We start from the raw sequence: 16,065 nt of genomic DNA on the forward strand, positions 1-16,065 counted from the left end.
GATGGATGGATAGATGGGCAACATCAGAACATTCAAACACTCTGCCCTATTGAGGGCACATAAAAAAACCCTCAAACAACTCTTTTAAAAATAGTATGAGTACAATGATTTGTCAACATACATAACTTTGGATGATGAATAAATATACTAATTTTCACAGCAATGCAATGAAACCTGTAAAAATGACTGCATTCACAAAATGCTGTCATACACTGCATCCAACATTAAGGCAGGTATGGTAATAGCTTGAAATATCATGGGACTACTAAGGTCAGTCAATATGTTCTTCTTCAGATGACAACCATGATATGTGTAATCCATAAAAATGTGAAAGACAAACTATGGAAATTGTTGTGCTAATGAGACTGTGTCACATACTCCAATAAGCTAGATGGCAAAAAGTGCAGCAGCTCTGAAAAAAATTGTGGTAAGAAACTGATTTGCCACTACTGCAGTCTCACAATTTTATCTTATCTATATGTTTAGTACAATTATTTAAAATGTTACATACATGTATTTTGTTTCCAATAATCACGTTGCCTTGAGATGGTCCCTCGTTGAAAGCACATGTTGACTCTGAATGAGATCAACCGACACTAATTTCATCCACTGTGATGATTATTTCAACTTGTCACTATGTTTCAAGTAACCATTAGATACTTCTGCATTATCAGACGACAATATTTTATGTTGCTTTACTTGTTTAAAGTATATTTTAATCAAATATTTGCCTCCCAGAATGTGTTCTGCTAGGGTTGTAATGGCGCCATTGTTCCCAGCATTCTGTGTTGCTGAGCACAAGGTGGTAGCATTCCTGTTTCTAACCCAAATCAGAGAACCTCGAGTGTCCCTGTTGTTTATGTTTGTGTAAACACCTGAGGTTCTCCAAGGGTACAGAGAGTATAAATACTGCCCATCGTTGCAGACATGAGACTGACAGCATTTAAATCATAACTGTCTGTCTCCTTTCAGACCAAAATTGCAAAATTCTAAATCCAAAATTTTCACAGTCATGAATAATTTTATTCAGGTAAAAACAATCCTTGAAAGTGTTATTACAATACCAAAATTTGGATTTGCCCAGATTTTGATTTATACAATTTTCAGACTTGACCAGATTTTAAGTTATCCTAATTTTTTGTATTTGTCCTAAATTTGGATTTGCCCAGATTTTGATTTTTTTACAAATTTTGGATTTATCCAAGTTTTAAGTCATCCAAATTTTCTATAAGTCCAAAATTCGGATTTGCCCAGATTTTGATTTATACAAATTTTGGGTTTGTCTAAAATTATTGGAATTACCCTGATTTTCATTTTAAGGTTTTATTTTATAGAGACTTTCTATAAATGGGGTTGGAACAATTCTCCACCAATAGAATTATACTTTGATGTTATAAAAACATAATCTTTATTTTATCAAATTTAGTTTATACAACATTTATGCTAAAATCATTGTTTCTTAAAGTATACTTGAAAAATTGTATATTAAAAAAATAATCTTGTTTGCTTATGTTGTATAGTAAATGTATGGTCTTGAAGTAAAATTATTTTGTATATCAATGTAATTGTGATCTTGTGAGTATCAGACAAAGGAAATAAGAGGACACAACAAAAAGTAAAACAAAATTTATTCTGTATTTATTTATATCATAAATAGCACACATTTCTTCATTCTTCTCTAATCTTCTCTGTCATTCTAGCCTTTTACTGTACAGAAATATCAACATAAACACCACAATCAAAATACTACATTCATTTCACCTCAAGCCAGTACCAGGCAAACCCAAAATATATTATGACTGAAAGAACTGCAGCAAACAGACGTAACAATACGTGGAACTTCTGGTGATACCATAATATTAAAAAATTTCAAGACATTCCATCAAAAATGACCAGACTGGTTGCACAAATGAGATTGAGTCATACACTGCATTAAGCTACAAGACAAACAGGGAAATAACTTTTATAAAAATTATAGGAGTAAAGTGATTTGTGAATCGGTCCATCTTGTAGTGATAACCGTAATGTTTATCAGCTTTCATGGTACTATAATACTGATCAACATTCATGGTAACCCACAACAACAGTCCCTTGAAGTGACTGACATTTTACTAGGCAAAAAGAATTTCCAGGAATTCAAGACAAGACCATTCTTTCATTTAACCATCAAGTGTCAAAACCACATATGATATTCTTCAGTGATAATGAGATTTCAAATTAGCTTCTGTGGATCAACCAGATCATAGGATAAAAAGTCTTTCAGTGAAATCCCCCTGTTGATATGTCCATCAATTCTGGAGTAATAGCAATAACAAGACTTTAAAAATGGCCTCTGTGGTGGCCATCTTAGATACCTGAGCAGCAACATTTTCATTCAGGACCAACTAGACCTTTGGATAAATATGTGTGTAAAATTTCATGGCAATCCTCCAATTAGTTTATGAGGAGTAACGATAACAAACTTGTACTAATGGACAGACAGATGATAGACAACATACCATCCCTTAGACAACATACCATACCTTAGACAACATACCATCCCTTGGACAACATACCATCCCTTAGACAACATACCATCCCTTAGACATATACCATCCCTTAGACAACATACTATCCCTTAGACAACATACCATCCCTTAGACAACATACCATCCCTTAAGCTCTTCTAGACTATGACCAATAGTGCTAAAAACTGAGATGTATTGCACTAATGACAGTGACTCGTACAACATAATAAGGAACATGATAAAATGGGTAATATCTCCAGCAAAAATTGCAGGACCAAGCTATTTGATATGTGTACGTTATCAGGTGATGACCATAATACTTACCAAGTTTCATGGCAATCAATCAGAAATTGAAGAACTAGCTAACAAAACTGTGTCATATATTACATTAAGCTATTAAAACACATTACACATGCACCCCATGTTTAACTGTCCTCTATGCTCTCAACCTACATCTTTATGCAGAAACCATTTATATTCTTTTGGTGACATCTACTTTCACCTTTTGAATTCAAAACAGATAAGCACTTTCCTTACCCTAAGTACAAGTCATCCACAAGGAATAACTTTAGATGTTAGAAAACTCAAGTTATTGTTCAGAAATTATTTTTCCTTACCCCAAGTACAAGCCATCAACAGTTTCATAACTGTAGATTGAGTTACTGCATAGAAACCATTTTTCTTCTTTCAGTCAGTGACCTTGATCTTTTTAACTTTTTACCCTGAAAGCAGCAGGATTCTTCCTTACCCCGAATGCAAGCTTTCCATAGTTTGGTAACTATAATGATGAACTCTAGTTATTGTGCAGAAATCATTTTTCTTCTTTCAGTCAGTGACCTTGACCTTTTTATCCCAAGCACATGCCATCAAAAAAGTTTGATAATTGTAGATGGTCAAGATCTTGAGTAACTGTACAGAAACCATTTTTATTCTTTCAGTCAGTGATCTTTTTACCTCTTTAACCTGAAAGCAATATGGTTCTTCCTTACCCAGGTAAAATCAATCCACAAAGTTTTGGGACTGCAAATTGTGGAGATGTACAGAAAATATTTAATTTCTTTAAGTCAGTGTCCTTCACCTTTGAGCTTTTGAACCTGAAATCAATAGGGTTAGTCCTTACCCAAACTATCTACTATGTCTGGTAACTATAGATAGTGGACAATTCTTAGAAAATATTTCTTTCAGTCAGTGTCCTTAACGTTTGAGCTTTTGAACCTGAAATCAATATGGTTACTCCTTACCCAAACTATCCACTATGTCTGGTAACTATAGATAGTGGGCAAGTCAAGTAATTTTGCAGAAACAAAATTGGTAACAGACAGAGATGGACAGACAAAATTTTAACATAATCTGCTGGGTGAATAATAATTCCTGAAACAAAATGATTTGTCAAGATAATAATAATAATAATAATAATGAGGACTTTGTACAGCGCCTAATCTTCAGAAGCTCTAAGCACTTTACAACATTAGACAACACCTATAAGATAAGAAACGTATAATGAAATGATTACAAAAACAAACACCATGAAATTAGAAAACATTAAAAAAACATGCTGAGAATATTTAAGGTAGAAACATTATTCAGTCTTTTAAGTTTGTTCTTGCAGTCGAAATAAGTGAGTTTTGAGAGCCCTCTTGAATGTGATTACTGTGTCTTTGTGTCTAAGTTCAGTGGGCAATTCATTCCACATTGTTGGGCCCTGGTATGCAAAAGAACGCTGTCCATATGACTTTGTTTTCATAGTGGGAATAATGAGTATACGATTGTCAGAAGAGGAGCGTAAGTATCTTGCTGGTGTGTACACATGGGTGAGGTCGGATAGGTATGTTGGACTAGAGTCCGACAGTGAAACGTAGCACAGAGATCACATTTTGTGTTTGATTCTGGATGCACATCTTCAGGTAATTACCACAATATTTACCAACATTCAATAAAAACTGAGGGACTAGTAGTGCTGACAAGATTGTGTCATACACTGCTACAAGACAAAACTAACAACATCTGTAGGAGAATGGTGACTTGTCTACAAACACAAATTTAGGTGATGACCATGATATTTACCATGTTTTGTGGCAATCCATCATGCAGCTAATAGTTTTATTGTTTTGCCCGCAATCACTCTTGCAGAACATACTCTACATTAAAGTACTATTTGAAGATCCCATTAAGACTTTATTTTTGATAATGCAGCAAACTCACCTAAAAAACCGTACATGTCGTCAGGGCAACCATGATCTGGCCAATCTGTATACTGCATGTGCCAGACTTGTCTCTCCTTCTTGCTGGGAAGGTGGCACATCAATATTCTGTTGGTGATGTAGCACAAAGAATTATTGCTGAACAATAATGTCACCTCATACTGTAATACAAGAAAAGAAGACTCCTTAGGTAGGTTCAAATCTTGATTGTACAACTTACTTTTGCAAATTACATGAAGTATTACTAATAAAACCAAAAAAGTTTAGAGATAAAAAAATGTATACAAATGATCAAAACAAGTAAAATTATATTGAGACATCAATTAACAGGATCTATAAGAAGACACACAACTGACAAACATTTTACTGGGGAATGAAGAGGTAAGCAAAAACCTGTGCATGCAACTTAAAACTATTCCATAAGACACACAACTGACATACATTAGACAGGGGAATGAAGAGGTAAGCAAAAACCTGTGCATGCAATGTAATACTATTCCATAAGACACAAAACTGACATACATTAGACAGGGGAATGAAGAGGTAAGCAAAAACCTGTGCGTGCAACATAATACTATTCCATAAGACACAAAGCTGACATACATTAGACAGGGGAATGAAGCGGTAAGCAAAAACCTATGCATGCAACAAAATACTATTCCATAAGACACAAAGCTGACATACATTAGACAGGAGCGGTAAGCAAAAACCTATGCATGCAACAAAATACTATTCCATAAGACACAAAACTGACATACATTAGACAGGGGAATGAAGCGGTAAGCAAAAACCTGTGCATGCAACTTAAAACTATTCCATAAGACACAAAACTGACATACATTAGACAGGGGAATGAAGAGGTAAGCAAAAACCTGTGCATGCAACTTAATACTATTCCATAAGACACAAAACTGACATACATTAGACAGGGGAATGAAGCGGTAAGCAAAAACCTGTGCATGCAACTTAAAACTATTCCACCTCAAAGCATAAAATCGGAAGAAAGGACATTTACCTGAATATCAATTAATCTAATTTGATAGAATCATATTTTCTGTATGTTTTTGGACAGAAAAAAAACTATTTTTTGATCTGAAAAATATTAAATTACTTAGTATGTTGTCTGGAAACAAATGGGGTAAAATAAATTGCCCAAACAATGAAATTATCACCTTTGATACTGTATTACCTATAAAGTAAAACAGAAAGCAAACTCAATATATATATGTTACAAGTCTATTCTACCAGAAAATACATCCATAAATGTATTAGAGCCACAACTTTAAGTGCTTTTTATAACTGTAATCTGTTCCCACCCCTAATTAGCTAGTGAGTGTGAATATCTGCACTACAAATGCACTCAAATTTCAACCATGTGTGAATAAAATAATTATAGTCCACATTATTGTGGTTCATAGTATTCCATAAAATTGTTCTTTAGTGTCACCTGGTTCAAAGCTCAAAAATACATTCTCATTGTTTCCTATTCCCCATATCTGTAAAACTATGGAAATTTATAAATTTATAAAAATACAATATCAATGCAACAAGAACAGTGAAGATTCAGAAAGTTGAGTGATCTTAGGCTTCCCCAAGTGATATTTTGATCATTCTGTTTGTGTAATCTCATTATAATGTGACCACAGCTAAACAGGTGTCAAGTACACCATATCACAAAGAGTTGTCAATTATGCCAAATAAGCAGCCACAGTTAACTGAATATGGGATTTTACTATGGTACTTAACATGTGTAAAATCAGTGAGTCAATAAAAGAAGCTCTTAACTGTGGAAACAAAGTGGGTGCTACCTTTAAAAACAAAGGCTTATGGTACAATGAATACTAGTAGATCACTCAGTAAAAGTCACATGCAGAACTGATCTGGGTTGCAAAAAATTCAAATGCAACTCAAATAAAAGCTTTTATTGCATTAAACACACAGTTTACAGCAAATACAAGACAAAAAATCTGCAATGTTCAGACTAACATGACAATGAAATCAATATGCTTGCCAATAAACACATATAGTTGTAATTCTTTTCTTTTCTTTCTCTTTTTCCCCAAAATTCTTTTTTATGCTAAGTAAAAACTGGTTAATTAGCTGCAATAACTACCCATAATCCACTATACATAATACAACAAGGATAATTTTGTTTCCTTGTTTCTTTCAAGATGCCTTTGAAGATACAGACTCTTTTAATGTACTGTAGAATGAGACAAAATAAGTGATGTACTGTTAATTACAATACAGATAGTACCATTACTTATTTTTTAACCAAAACCAAAACTATCACACCCAATTAACAGCACCTTCATGTGTACTCGTGTGTAACATCTATGATGGAGTGAACTTTGTTTAATTACTGACAAACATAGTGAGTTCAGGAAAAATTACTGTAAATCAGCATTTGAAAATTACATAGTACTAAAAACGATTATGTCTAGGAAATAATTTTTAGAAAGCAAATTCAAAATGGCTTTGAAAACATAAAGAAAATGTGTTAACCTATTTTTGTGGTTATCATCTTTGCAGTGAAAGTCATACAATGATTTGACTGAATTAAACTAAGAAAATTTTAGTATTTTCAAAAAGTTTAATGATTATTTCATTTGTTTTTATATTACTTGACTCAAAAGTTAATTAAAATGGTGGTTTTCAGTCACTCTTACAGATAGTCTCACTCCTTCCTATTTTCTCACTACTTCATCCTAATCAGGAAGGGAACAGGATTCACTTTGCCCAAAACTTTGAGACCAGCACAAACCTTCATGAACAAGATGTTTTATGGACCAGTAACCATATCATATTGATCTCCAATTAGTGTCATTCAATATGAGATTTAATGGTTAATTAAACTCCATATTCACATCAACATAGGTCTATTATTTTTCTGATATTAAAGGAACCATGATTAACAAATCTTATGGACTGTGCTCACTTCAATGCAAACTCCAATAGGATTTCTAAAAAAAAAATTTAAATGCTGTCCATACATGGCATATGGAATTCCCAGTGACAAATGAAGGACCATACCAAACAGTCTTTACAGATTTGTAATTAGAAGCTTTCACAGAATGTGGCATTTTTTCAGTTCATATGAGCATGGAATCCTTGTTTTTCCTATTTTGAAGTAATGGCACAAAAAATTAGTATGTGTACTTACATCACCATATGTTAATTTGTTTTCAAATCCAGATTCCTGTGGCCAGTACTCAAAGCATTTAGGCTTTCCCATTTCCTGTAATACAAAAAAAAAAGAAAATCTGATAGGAGACATTGTGACTCTTCCAAGGAAATTCCCTCTCTACAGTTATTATGTACCTCAGAGAGAGAAAAGTATACAGAAGTTGTTCCACTCAGTTGTTATGTACTTCTGAGAGAGAAACTGTTACATGGGGAAATTGTTCCATCTTCTGATGTTATGTACATCTGTGAGAGAGTCTGCTATAAGGTGAAGTTGTTTGCATTGGCAAAATACACATGCTACTTACATGCCTTGTGGCTGAAATTTCTTTATGTTTGGTAATTATAGTTACTATGATAATTACAGTTACTATGCACTATTTATCACATTAACCCCTAGCGACGACTTTACGGGGCAGGAGGTAGTAGCCTACTGCCGAGCTCTGTAGCTTCACGGTCATGCAAGATACACTAAAGTGGGTGGTATTATAGAAAGGTAGACAGATGTAGCTCTACAATGATACCAAATAATCTGGAATATCTAGTTGCACTACAAAACACAGATAGAAAAACCTCATTTTTTGGACCCGACCTTTTTTATGCAAAATTCGCCCGTGGTCGGAATCCCATTTTGTGTCCGGATTTTAGACTTTTTGGTCTCAGATCTAAGGCAAACTGGTATGAACTGCAAACAGTCAGATGAGCCTTTGCAAAAAGTAGGATAAGATGGGCATTTTGGAATAAAGAGTGGTCTCCATACAAAAATAATGGCTCCATTTAGCAAAGAAAAATTTAAAAAATAAAAATAAAAAGAAGTCCAACTTTTACCCTTCTGCTCATGCGCAAATCAAATAGCCAACGAAAAATGATGTTTCTAACACAACTAGGCAGTATGTTATTGAAAGATGACCAGGGATTTGGTGTTTTCGAGTCTATTCAGAAATAGCTTTCAAAATGTGTTTCCTACTCGATTTTCAGGCAAAAATGGCAAAAAACCTCCAGGGGTTAATGTGTTAAAGTAGATCGTTGATGAAAGCTGGCATGTGCTTGAAGAATGAAATTCTTTTTCTTTAAAAATCAAACCGTAAGCAAAGAATGAAAACGTACATCAGAACATATTTGGGACCCTGGGAAGGCATTTCAATTTGAGTAGTCGCCCAGAGGTACAATTTAGAATTCTATGAGTATATCAGAGTACCCTGGCATATATGTTTACAAATCCCTGGATACAATGTATGTTTAAAAGAAATAGCCCTTTACTGGGAGAAGGCTATCCACATATACAACCCCTGAAAAGGAGAAATTATCAAACTGAGCAAGAGAGAAGAAAAAGTAGGAGGCAGGGCTGGGTGAGGCAGGAAAACCAGCAATTGATACAAAGACTGAGACTGTCCTATTAGAGATGACTCTTATGTATTGTTACTTTGACTTTGTACAAAGTCTACTAGATTTCACATTTTTTGGTGTTAAAAAAGTAGAAATACAATTGTTGAGCAACATGGGATACAGGTATAAAAATGATCATATAGGGTGAGTTTAGCTTTTTATATCCAAGTTTTATCATTATATTAGAGAAGGAGAAATCCATGCAAGACTAATTAAAGGCTCTTCAAATAGTTATCTGTTAATGAACAAGTTTACGACCAAGAAAATAAGTTTAAGTTAAATTTAGCTGGAAAGTCTCTTGATGTAATTATTTCAATCTATCTTCTGGACAGGAAATGAGATAAACCCATGGAGGGTCAAAGACCTGATTAAATAAATTAGGTAAAAATATATACATCTAGAATACCAGAACTGTACTCTGACACTGTTCTACCAAAATGAGTTATACTCTAAAAGTTTATGGAATAAGTTTACCACCATAATTGTGTGGTTCACCATAGATGTGATTCAGTCAACCTTGAATCTGTTATTTCACCTGCCCCCCCCAACCAAGTTTATTGTAGTTGCCTTGTTTTAACAGTATTCCCCCACTCCACCCACATCCCATTTTGTTCAAACCAATGGAATAATCATAGTAAAAGAGAGGGGTGTAAATGTAGATAAAGAATTTTAATGATCTGTGATCAATTTTAGTGCAAAATTTGCTGATTATAAATGCCAGAATGTACACTACCATCTAAAGACTTCCTGCCATAAATTCACACATGATCCTTGAGAAGAAAAAAAAACATTGAGTGAAAAATTGAATTCCTGTAGCCAAAACAGAATTAAATTTTGACTCAGCGGAGACATCTACACTGATTGCTTATAAAATAAATTATTTTTTCCCAAAAATGAATAATAAATGGATATCTACAGTTACCAAGTTTGACTGTAATGTATTTTCGAGGCTGCCATTTCAGATAACAATGTTTAACAACTGTGGTGAAGTAATAAAAGACAAGTTGCATTAAATTTTTTAAAGTCTGATTTTTTAATAGTATTTCATCAGCATTAAAAAATATCTGACATGAACAAAGGCAAAAACAGAAGTTTAAAGTATCTGTTTTTAAAATTGTATATTTTAACTTCAAACATGCACTTCTATCCTTTTTGCCATGTGTGCCTTATTCTAGCCAAATATTAATGTTCAAAAGTTTCCCTGTAATTGACACAGATGCAAAGTTAATATATTTAGTCTGGGCCATGTGTATGTGTGTGTATGAGAGAGAGAGAGAGAGAAGTTCAAAGACCAAGACAGACAAATAGGTTGGTGTAAAGAAAACAGAGAAAAAAGTCAGAGAAAAAAACAAACCAATGAATTATAAGCTTACTACTAGAGGTGTCAACATGGCTATCACCTCCACCTCCTGTTCCCAGATCATCTGCCAGAAGTCAATAGCAGTGTTCGACAGTGGTGCTTGAGTTGCTATGTACCACCACATACGATTGCCCACAGACAGCTGTCAATGTAACAAGAATCGGTAAACACTCTCACAGAAATCAGTACTATTATGGCAATATCTAATGAAGTTCAAATGGAATCTTATTTTATTGAACATATTCAGCTATAGCAGTAATGTCACGTACCTGTTTGATATGGCATACATTTCATTAGTATTGCCTTTCAAACTATATAAATTTTCATTAAAATCATACATACTTACAAACACACACACACACACACTTTTAAATTTATAGAATGTTGTAGTTTACTCCTGAAAGGAAACACCTATTATTAATACAAAAATAATGACTTGACATGGGGTATCCAGTTTAATAAATAAGCATTTCATTGTTTCAAATTTTTATACAATCTTAAATGTTTCTGGGAGGTAAAAAAAACCAGTCAGTTGTAACAGTGATTTTAGTCTGTCAATGCTGTACTATAATACACAAGCACCCAGCTAAATTACTGGCAAAGCATTCCTGTGGTGACATTTTAATAAGCCCATAACTTCCATATGAACATCAGCTGAACATAACGCTTGTATGCATTCCCACCTTATTTGTTAATCTTACCACTGTTTCCCATAAAGAAGTTGCAATTTCTGTTGATTGTACCTTGGACAAAGCTTGACAAAGAAACCACTTGGCATCCATGTGAATGTCCGTATGTCTGATGACACCCTACGTTAACCTAAATGTCAAAGGTTTAAACTTTTCTAACCATTTCAATACCATCTTATTTGACCTTCCTCAGATCTGGACAATAGCTACAGTATGGTTTTGGGGTGGACTCAACATGAAGGTGATGGCCAGCTCCTTGTTTCTAAGTTGATGCAATACAACCTCATGTGGATAACAGGTTCACCTGAACCACAATTTGACACATCCTATTGTTATGTAACTTCAATGTCTGTCCTCTGATGTGTTCATATAAACAAGGTTCTAATGTATAATGTCTAGATCCTCTTCTGATTGTTGGACATTTAATTACATACAAATTTCCTGAACAGTTATAATGGTAAAGTGGATTTAACAGACAGTATCAGTTGACTAATCTCTTGAAAGATAGCTAATAATACTTTTGTCAAAGCTATTTAAAGTTATGTATTTTTTCTTTTGTTGTCATCTACTGTAACGCTATCAGCAACATTTGAAAATAATATGCCGTATTACCAATCCATGCTAAAGCATGAGAAAACACATCAGACTATGTCCACTCCATTTACCAATGTCTACGCTGTGAGTCAATTTCTGGTCACATCCAAGAAAGAAACAGCATACAATCTCAGGTCTTTTGATTGGCTATGAATATTACACCATACTGACTGTTGCTAATGTGATATGCTGCACTATGCAACATTAAAAATGGGATCTACTGTGTTGGATAGCTATGTTTTTTTCCACATGAATTAGATATTAAGATGAAACAGATCAATGTTTGAACCATCAGTTATTGCCAAAACCTCCACCACATGTTTGGTATATTTTTAAACAATGAAGATCATAATCTGACAAAAAAAACTTTTACCTTTATATGTGATGCATTGATGTAGCCAGAAGAGTTATCTTTTCTTGGTGTCAGTTTTACTCTTGTACTGTCATAAGGGATCACATCTCGGAAACGGTTTCTATGCATATTTTCTGGGTATTTGCCTATACTGCACTCCATTTCTGGCACTTTCTTGGGGCTCTCTTCAAACTCCTTAAATACCAGATTCTCTGATAACTTGCTTTCCAGAAGTTTCCTCTGCAACAATAAAAATGACGATATAGTTTGTTCATTTCACATCTACAGTAATGCACTTACCTGCAATAGCATACTGGCACAAATATAAAGAGCCCGATAAAGGCAAAATATTGTATGAAAATAGGGCCATTTCCTGCATTTCATCTTTAACAAAAATAAATAACCTAATTACTGCTTAACATTTATTGAGTCAGCATTTTGTTTAAAATTTTGATTGTCAGAGCACCAATTGTCACAATCTATGAAACATTCCAACTTTCAAGATGAATGAAGCTAGTTTAATTTGGAAAATTATCAACTCATATGCAAAGTTACCTCTAAGTACAGTTTTTTTGTACTTATCTAATTATTACAAAAACTATTTAAAGTAATGACACATCTTAAATTAACCTACATGGTTCTCTTGGATATTTCTCTGAACACCCAAATTCATAATTATAAAAAACAATTATGCTTCCAAATGATTCAGATATTCAGGATAGGATATCCAGTGAAACTTTAATGATTTGAACTTTCATGTCACCCATGTAAAAATGATTTTGAGCACTTTATCCAATAATCTGAACTAATGGCACTGAGTGCATCACAATGGGCCCAGAAAACTGCTTAGCAGGACCTTAAACAGATCCTTGGATCCTTATATGCCAGTGTGTTATATATTATGGAATGCTAGAAATCAAAGTTATTCAAAGTCTAAATATAATGATGAATGTAAACTTAAAAAATCATTAGTTTAGTTATGCTGCACACACCTATAGTACAAGTCCCATGGGTTCTGTATGCGCATTTACTCATTTTAAATTAAATATAAATTGTATTTTATTTAACCAAAGTCTATTTAATCCTATTATTGAATGCTCTGCAGCTTAACTGTCACCAAGAAACTTCCAGATTAAAATTATCTATTGCTATGGACTTTTACAGTGGTGGCCATATACTAAACTTGGGTCAAAATAAGAGTGGAATCATCACAATTGAGGGTAGTACAAATTTGTTTATCAATATGCATAACTTTCATTGTGACATCACAGTGAGCAATATTCAATTCGGATTGTACTGGATCACACCTTTATGTTCATTTCATCCAAAAATGTCTACATACTTTAACATTCCTTTTGCCAAGTGCACCTATTGGGGCATCTAAATAATGAACTTCCAAAGGAATATGGATGTATATGAATTCAAATGAAGTGAATACTTGCCACTTAAACGTATATAGAATCAAATTATAAAAAATTGCACCCATTACTGAAATAGTCGGTGATGAATGCCTACATGACCCGTGTGACGTGTACTATAATTTATGAGTTATCAGAGGCCATTAATCCTCTAAATAATATGGAATGTTGAAAATCAAATTCATTCAAGGTCTAAGCAATATACAGTTACATGAAAAATTTGTTTGAAATTCTTTGGTAAAATAATGCAGCAGAAACCTAAGTCTCAGGAATAGGCAATTAAGAGGCAGGAGTAATATAATGGAAGGCTGGAAATCAAATATATTCAGATTCACATTAACATGAAGCTTTAAACCAAATTTGGTTAAATTCCAACAATCCTTGAAAAAGTTAAGGTCAGAAGGACAGGGCAATAAGTTGGTATAACTTCTGTAAATTATGCCATGGAGTGCTGGAAACTGAACCCATTCAAGGTCTGATGAATATAAAGCCACAAACCATATTTGGTTGAAATTTGACAGACCTTAGCAAAGTTATTATGTGAAGGACAAGCATTCAGGGGGTAAAACTCCTGTAAATGACATTCTGGAATGCCCAAAGGCTGGAAATCAAAAACTGAATCACAGTCCCATCAGCTTAAAACTGTGTGCCCAATCTCATTAAATTCTAACAAGCTTTGGCAAAAATATGATACAGAAACCAAAGTCGGAAGAATGGGTTGTCAGGGTGCATAATAACTGAAGATGATGATGTTGAACCATGGAAACTGATCTCATTCAAGTTCTCATCAATATACAGCGGCATAAGAAATCTGTTTGAAATCTAAGAATCCTTTGTAAAGTTAACCAGTGGAAACAAAAATTTGGGAAAACTGTCAGACGGGGGAAATACCTCCTCTACTGGTGACAAAGAAGGCTGGATATCAAATACTTTCAAGGTTTCATCCATATACACATCAAATTTTACTAAAACAGAGTAATTATTATCATGATATGCCGACTTTGTCAAGAAGGGCCCTAAAAAGGCATATAAACATTTTTATTAAATTTAAAGGGAAGGCATGTGGACTGATCATAGCAGAAATACAGAATTTACCCTCTCATCCTTGGGAGCCCGAGAATCATCATTCATTAATGCTAGGACCATTGGCCTGGACATCGTCAACCCATTCATGGCTGCCACTTTCAGAGGACCCATTGGAATAATGCCAGGCACCTCCTGGTCAACAATAAAAAGATAAGATTCACTTTTTTCATCTAACGAGTTTCTAGCTAGAACTTAAATAAAGTTCTGTGGGGTAGCAAATCAGTTATCTCTACACAATCTTACTCTTTCACATCTTTTTCATATCTTTATTTTAATTGGCCAACATTTTATACTTTTTTGAATCAGTGCTGGTGCAAGGCAATATGGCATCTTGAAGGAAACAGACATTTGGCCCTACATACAAATCATTAAAATATTTGCTAATAAGAAAATTCATACGAAATTGATGTAAGCTATGCCCAAATAAATGATTTTCAAGGAAGAAAAACAAAGGTTTAGTTTCATTTTAGATCCACTATTTGACTTTTGTGCCGCTCTCCTTCTCCAATTATGTGTACTGCTTGCATATAGCTTGCACAGGTTTGATTGGAATCATAATGTCAAACTCATAATTAGTTTCACAAACCACTACATTACAATGTGACATTTCCAAGCAGCAGAACATTTATTTCCCCTTCTGTAACTGATCACTTTCTGCATTGGAAACAATTTTAAAAATTCCAAAATGTTAGTACTGTGAAATCTTTTGTTACAATTCATTTAGCAGGACAGAGGTGAATGTAAAGGAATAACTAGGACTTTCTTGAAAATGAAGTCATTCACAAGTTTGAAATTCTATGAAAAGATTTACTGGTTGCATTTTTTACCACAGCAAAAAAAGGACTAACATGATTTTCATTAGTTTCAGCTATATGTTTCAATGACTACCACAGGAAGTAGAAAATAAATAGCACCAAACTTGAAATCCAACTGCAAAAAGAGACTCATCAAAATACAGGATTAATTCTCATTTTTTAAATGAAATTCACCAAGCGAGATCTGTTATTGGAATAAAGAAAAATTCTGCAAGCAGAACATTAGGCAACCACCCCATGTCTAATAGTCCACCATGCTGGCACTAGCAGGGCATCAATGGTTCCAATTACTTTTCACCTTTGGTAAACATATGTCACCTTTAGCTAAAGTATTGTGCAATTATTTTCTTATCAGACTTACTGTGAGATTGTGACTTTTGACCTTTAGATTGATAATTTCATTATCATTATTTCTTTCTTTCTCTACACCACAAAGTTTGGTCAAGGAATTTACTCTAAAGCAAATGTTATTCT

At 33.9% G+C, this 16,065-nt stretch overlaps 1 protein-coding gene across 2 annotated transcripts in view; it reads right to left on the reverse strand.

Moving 5' to 3' along the window:
• Positions 1-16,065, reverse strand: part of LOC149805127 (tyrosine-protein phosphatase non-receptor type 21-like) — a 96,111-nt gene that overhangs the window by 12,002 nt on the left and 68,044 nt on the right. For both annotated transcript variants that reach the window (XM_089947673.1, XM_089947666.1), the window contains 5 exons: positions 14,786-14,908; positions 12,294-12,512; positions 10,651-10,779; positions 7,872-7,946; positions 4,710-4,869 (listed from right to left, as the gene is read on the reverse strand). In XM_089947673.1, the coding sequence (XP_089803799.1) occupies positions 4,710-4,869; positions 7,872-7,946; positions 10,651-10,779; positions 12,294-12,512; positions 14,786-14,908 (706 nt within the window). The remainder of the gene's footprint in view (positions 1-4,709; positions 4,870-7,871; positions 7,947-10,650; positions 10,780-12,293; positions 12,513-14,785; positions 14,909-16,065) is intronic.

This window comes from Sinohyriopsis cumingii, chromosome 2, assembly GCF_028554795.1.
Source record: "Sinohyriopsis cumingii isolate HCF-2022 chromosome 2, ASM2855479v2, whole genome shotgun sequence".
NCBI lineage: Eukaryota > Metazoa > Mollusca > Bivalvia > Unionida > Unionidae > Sinohyriopsis > Sinohyriopsis cumingii.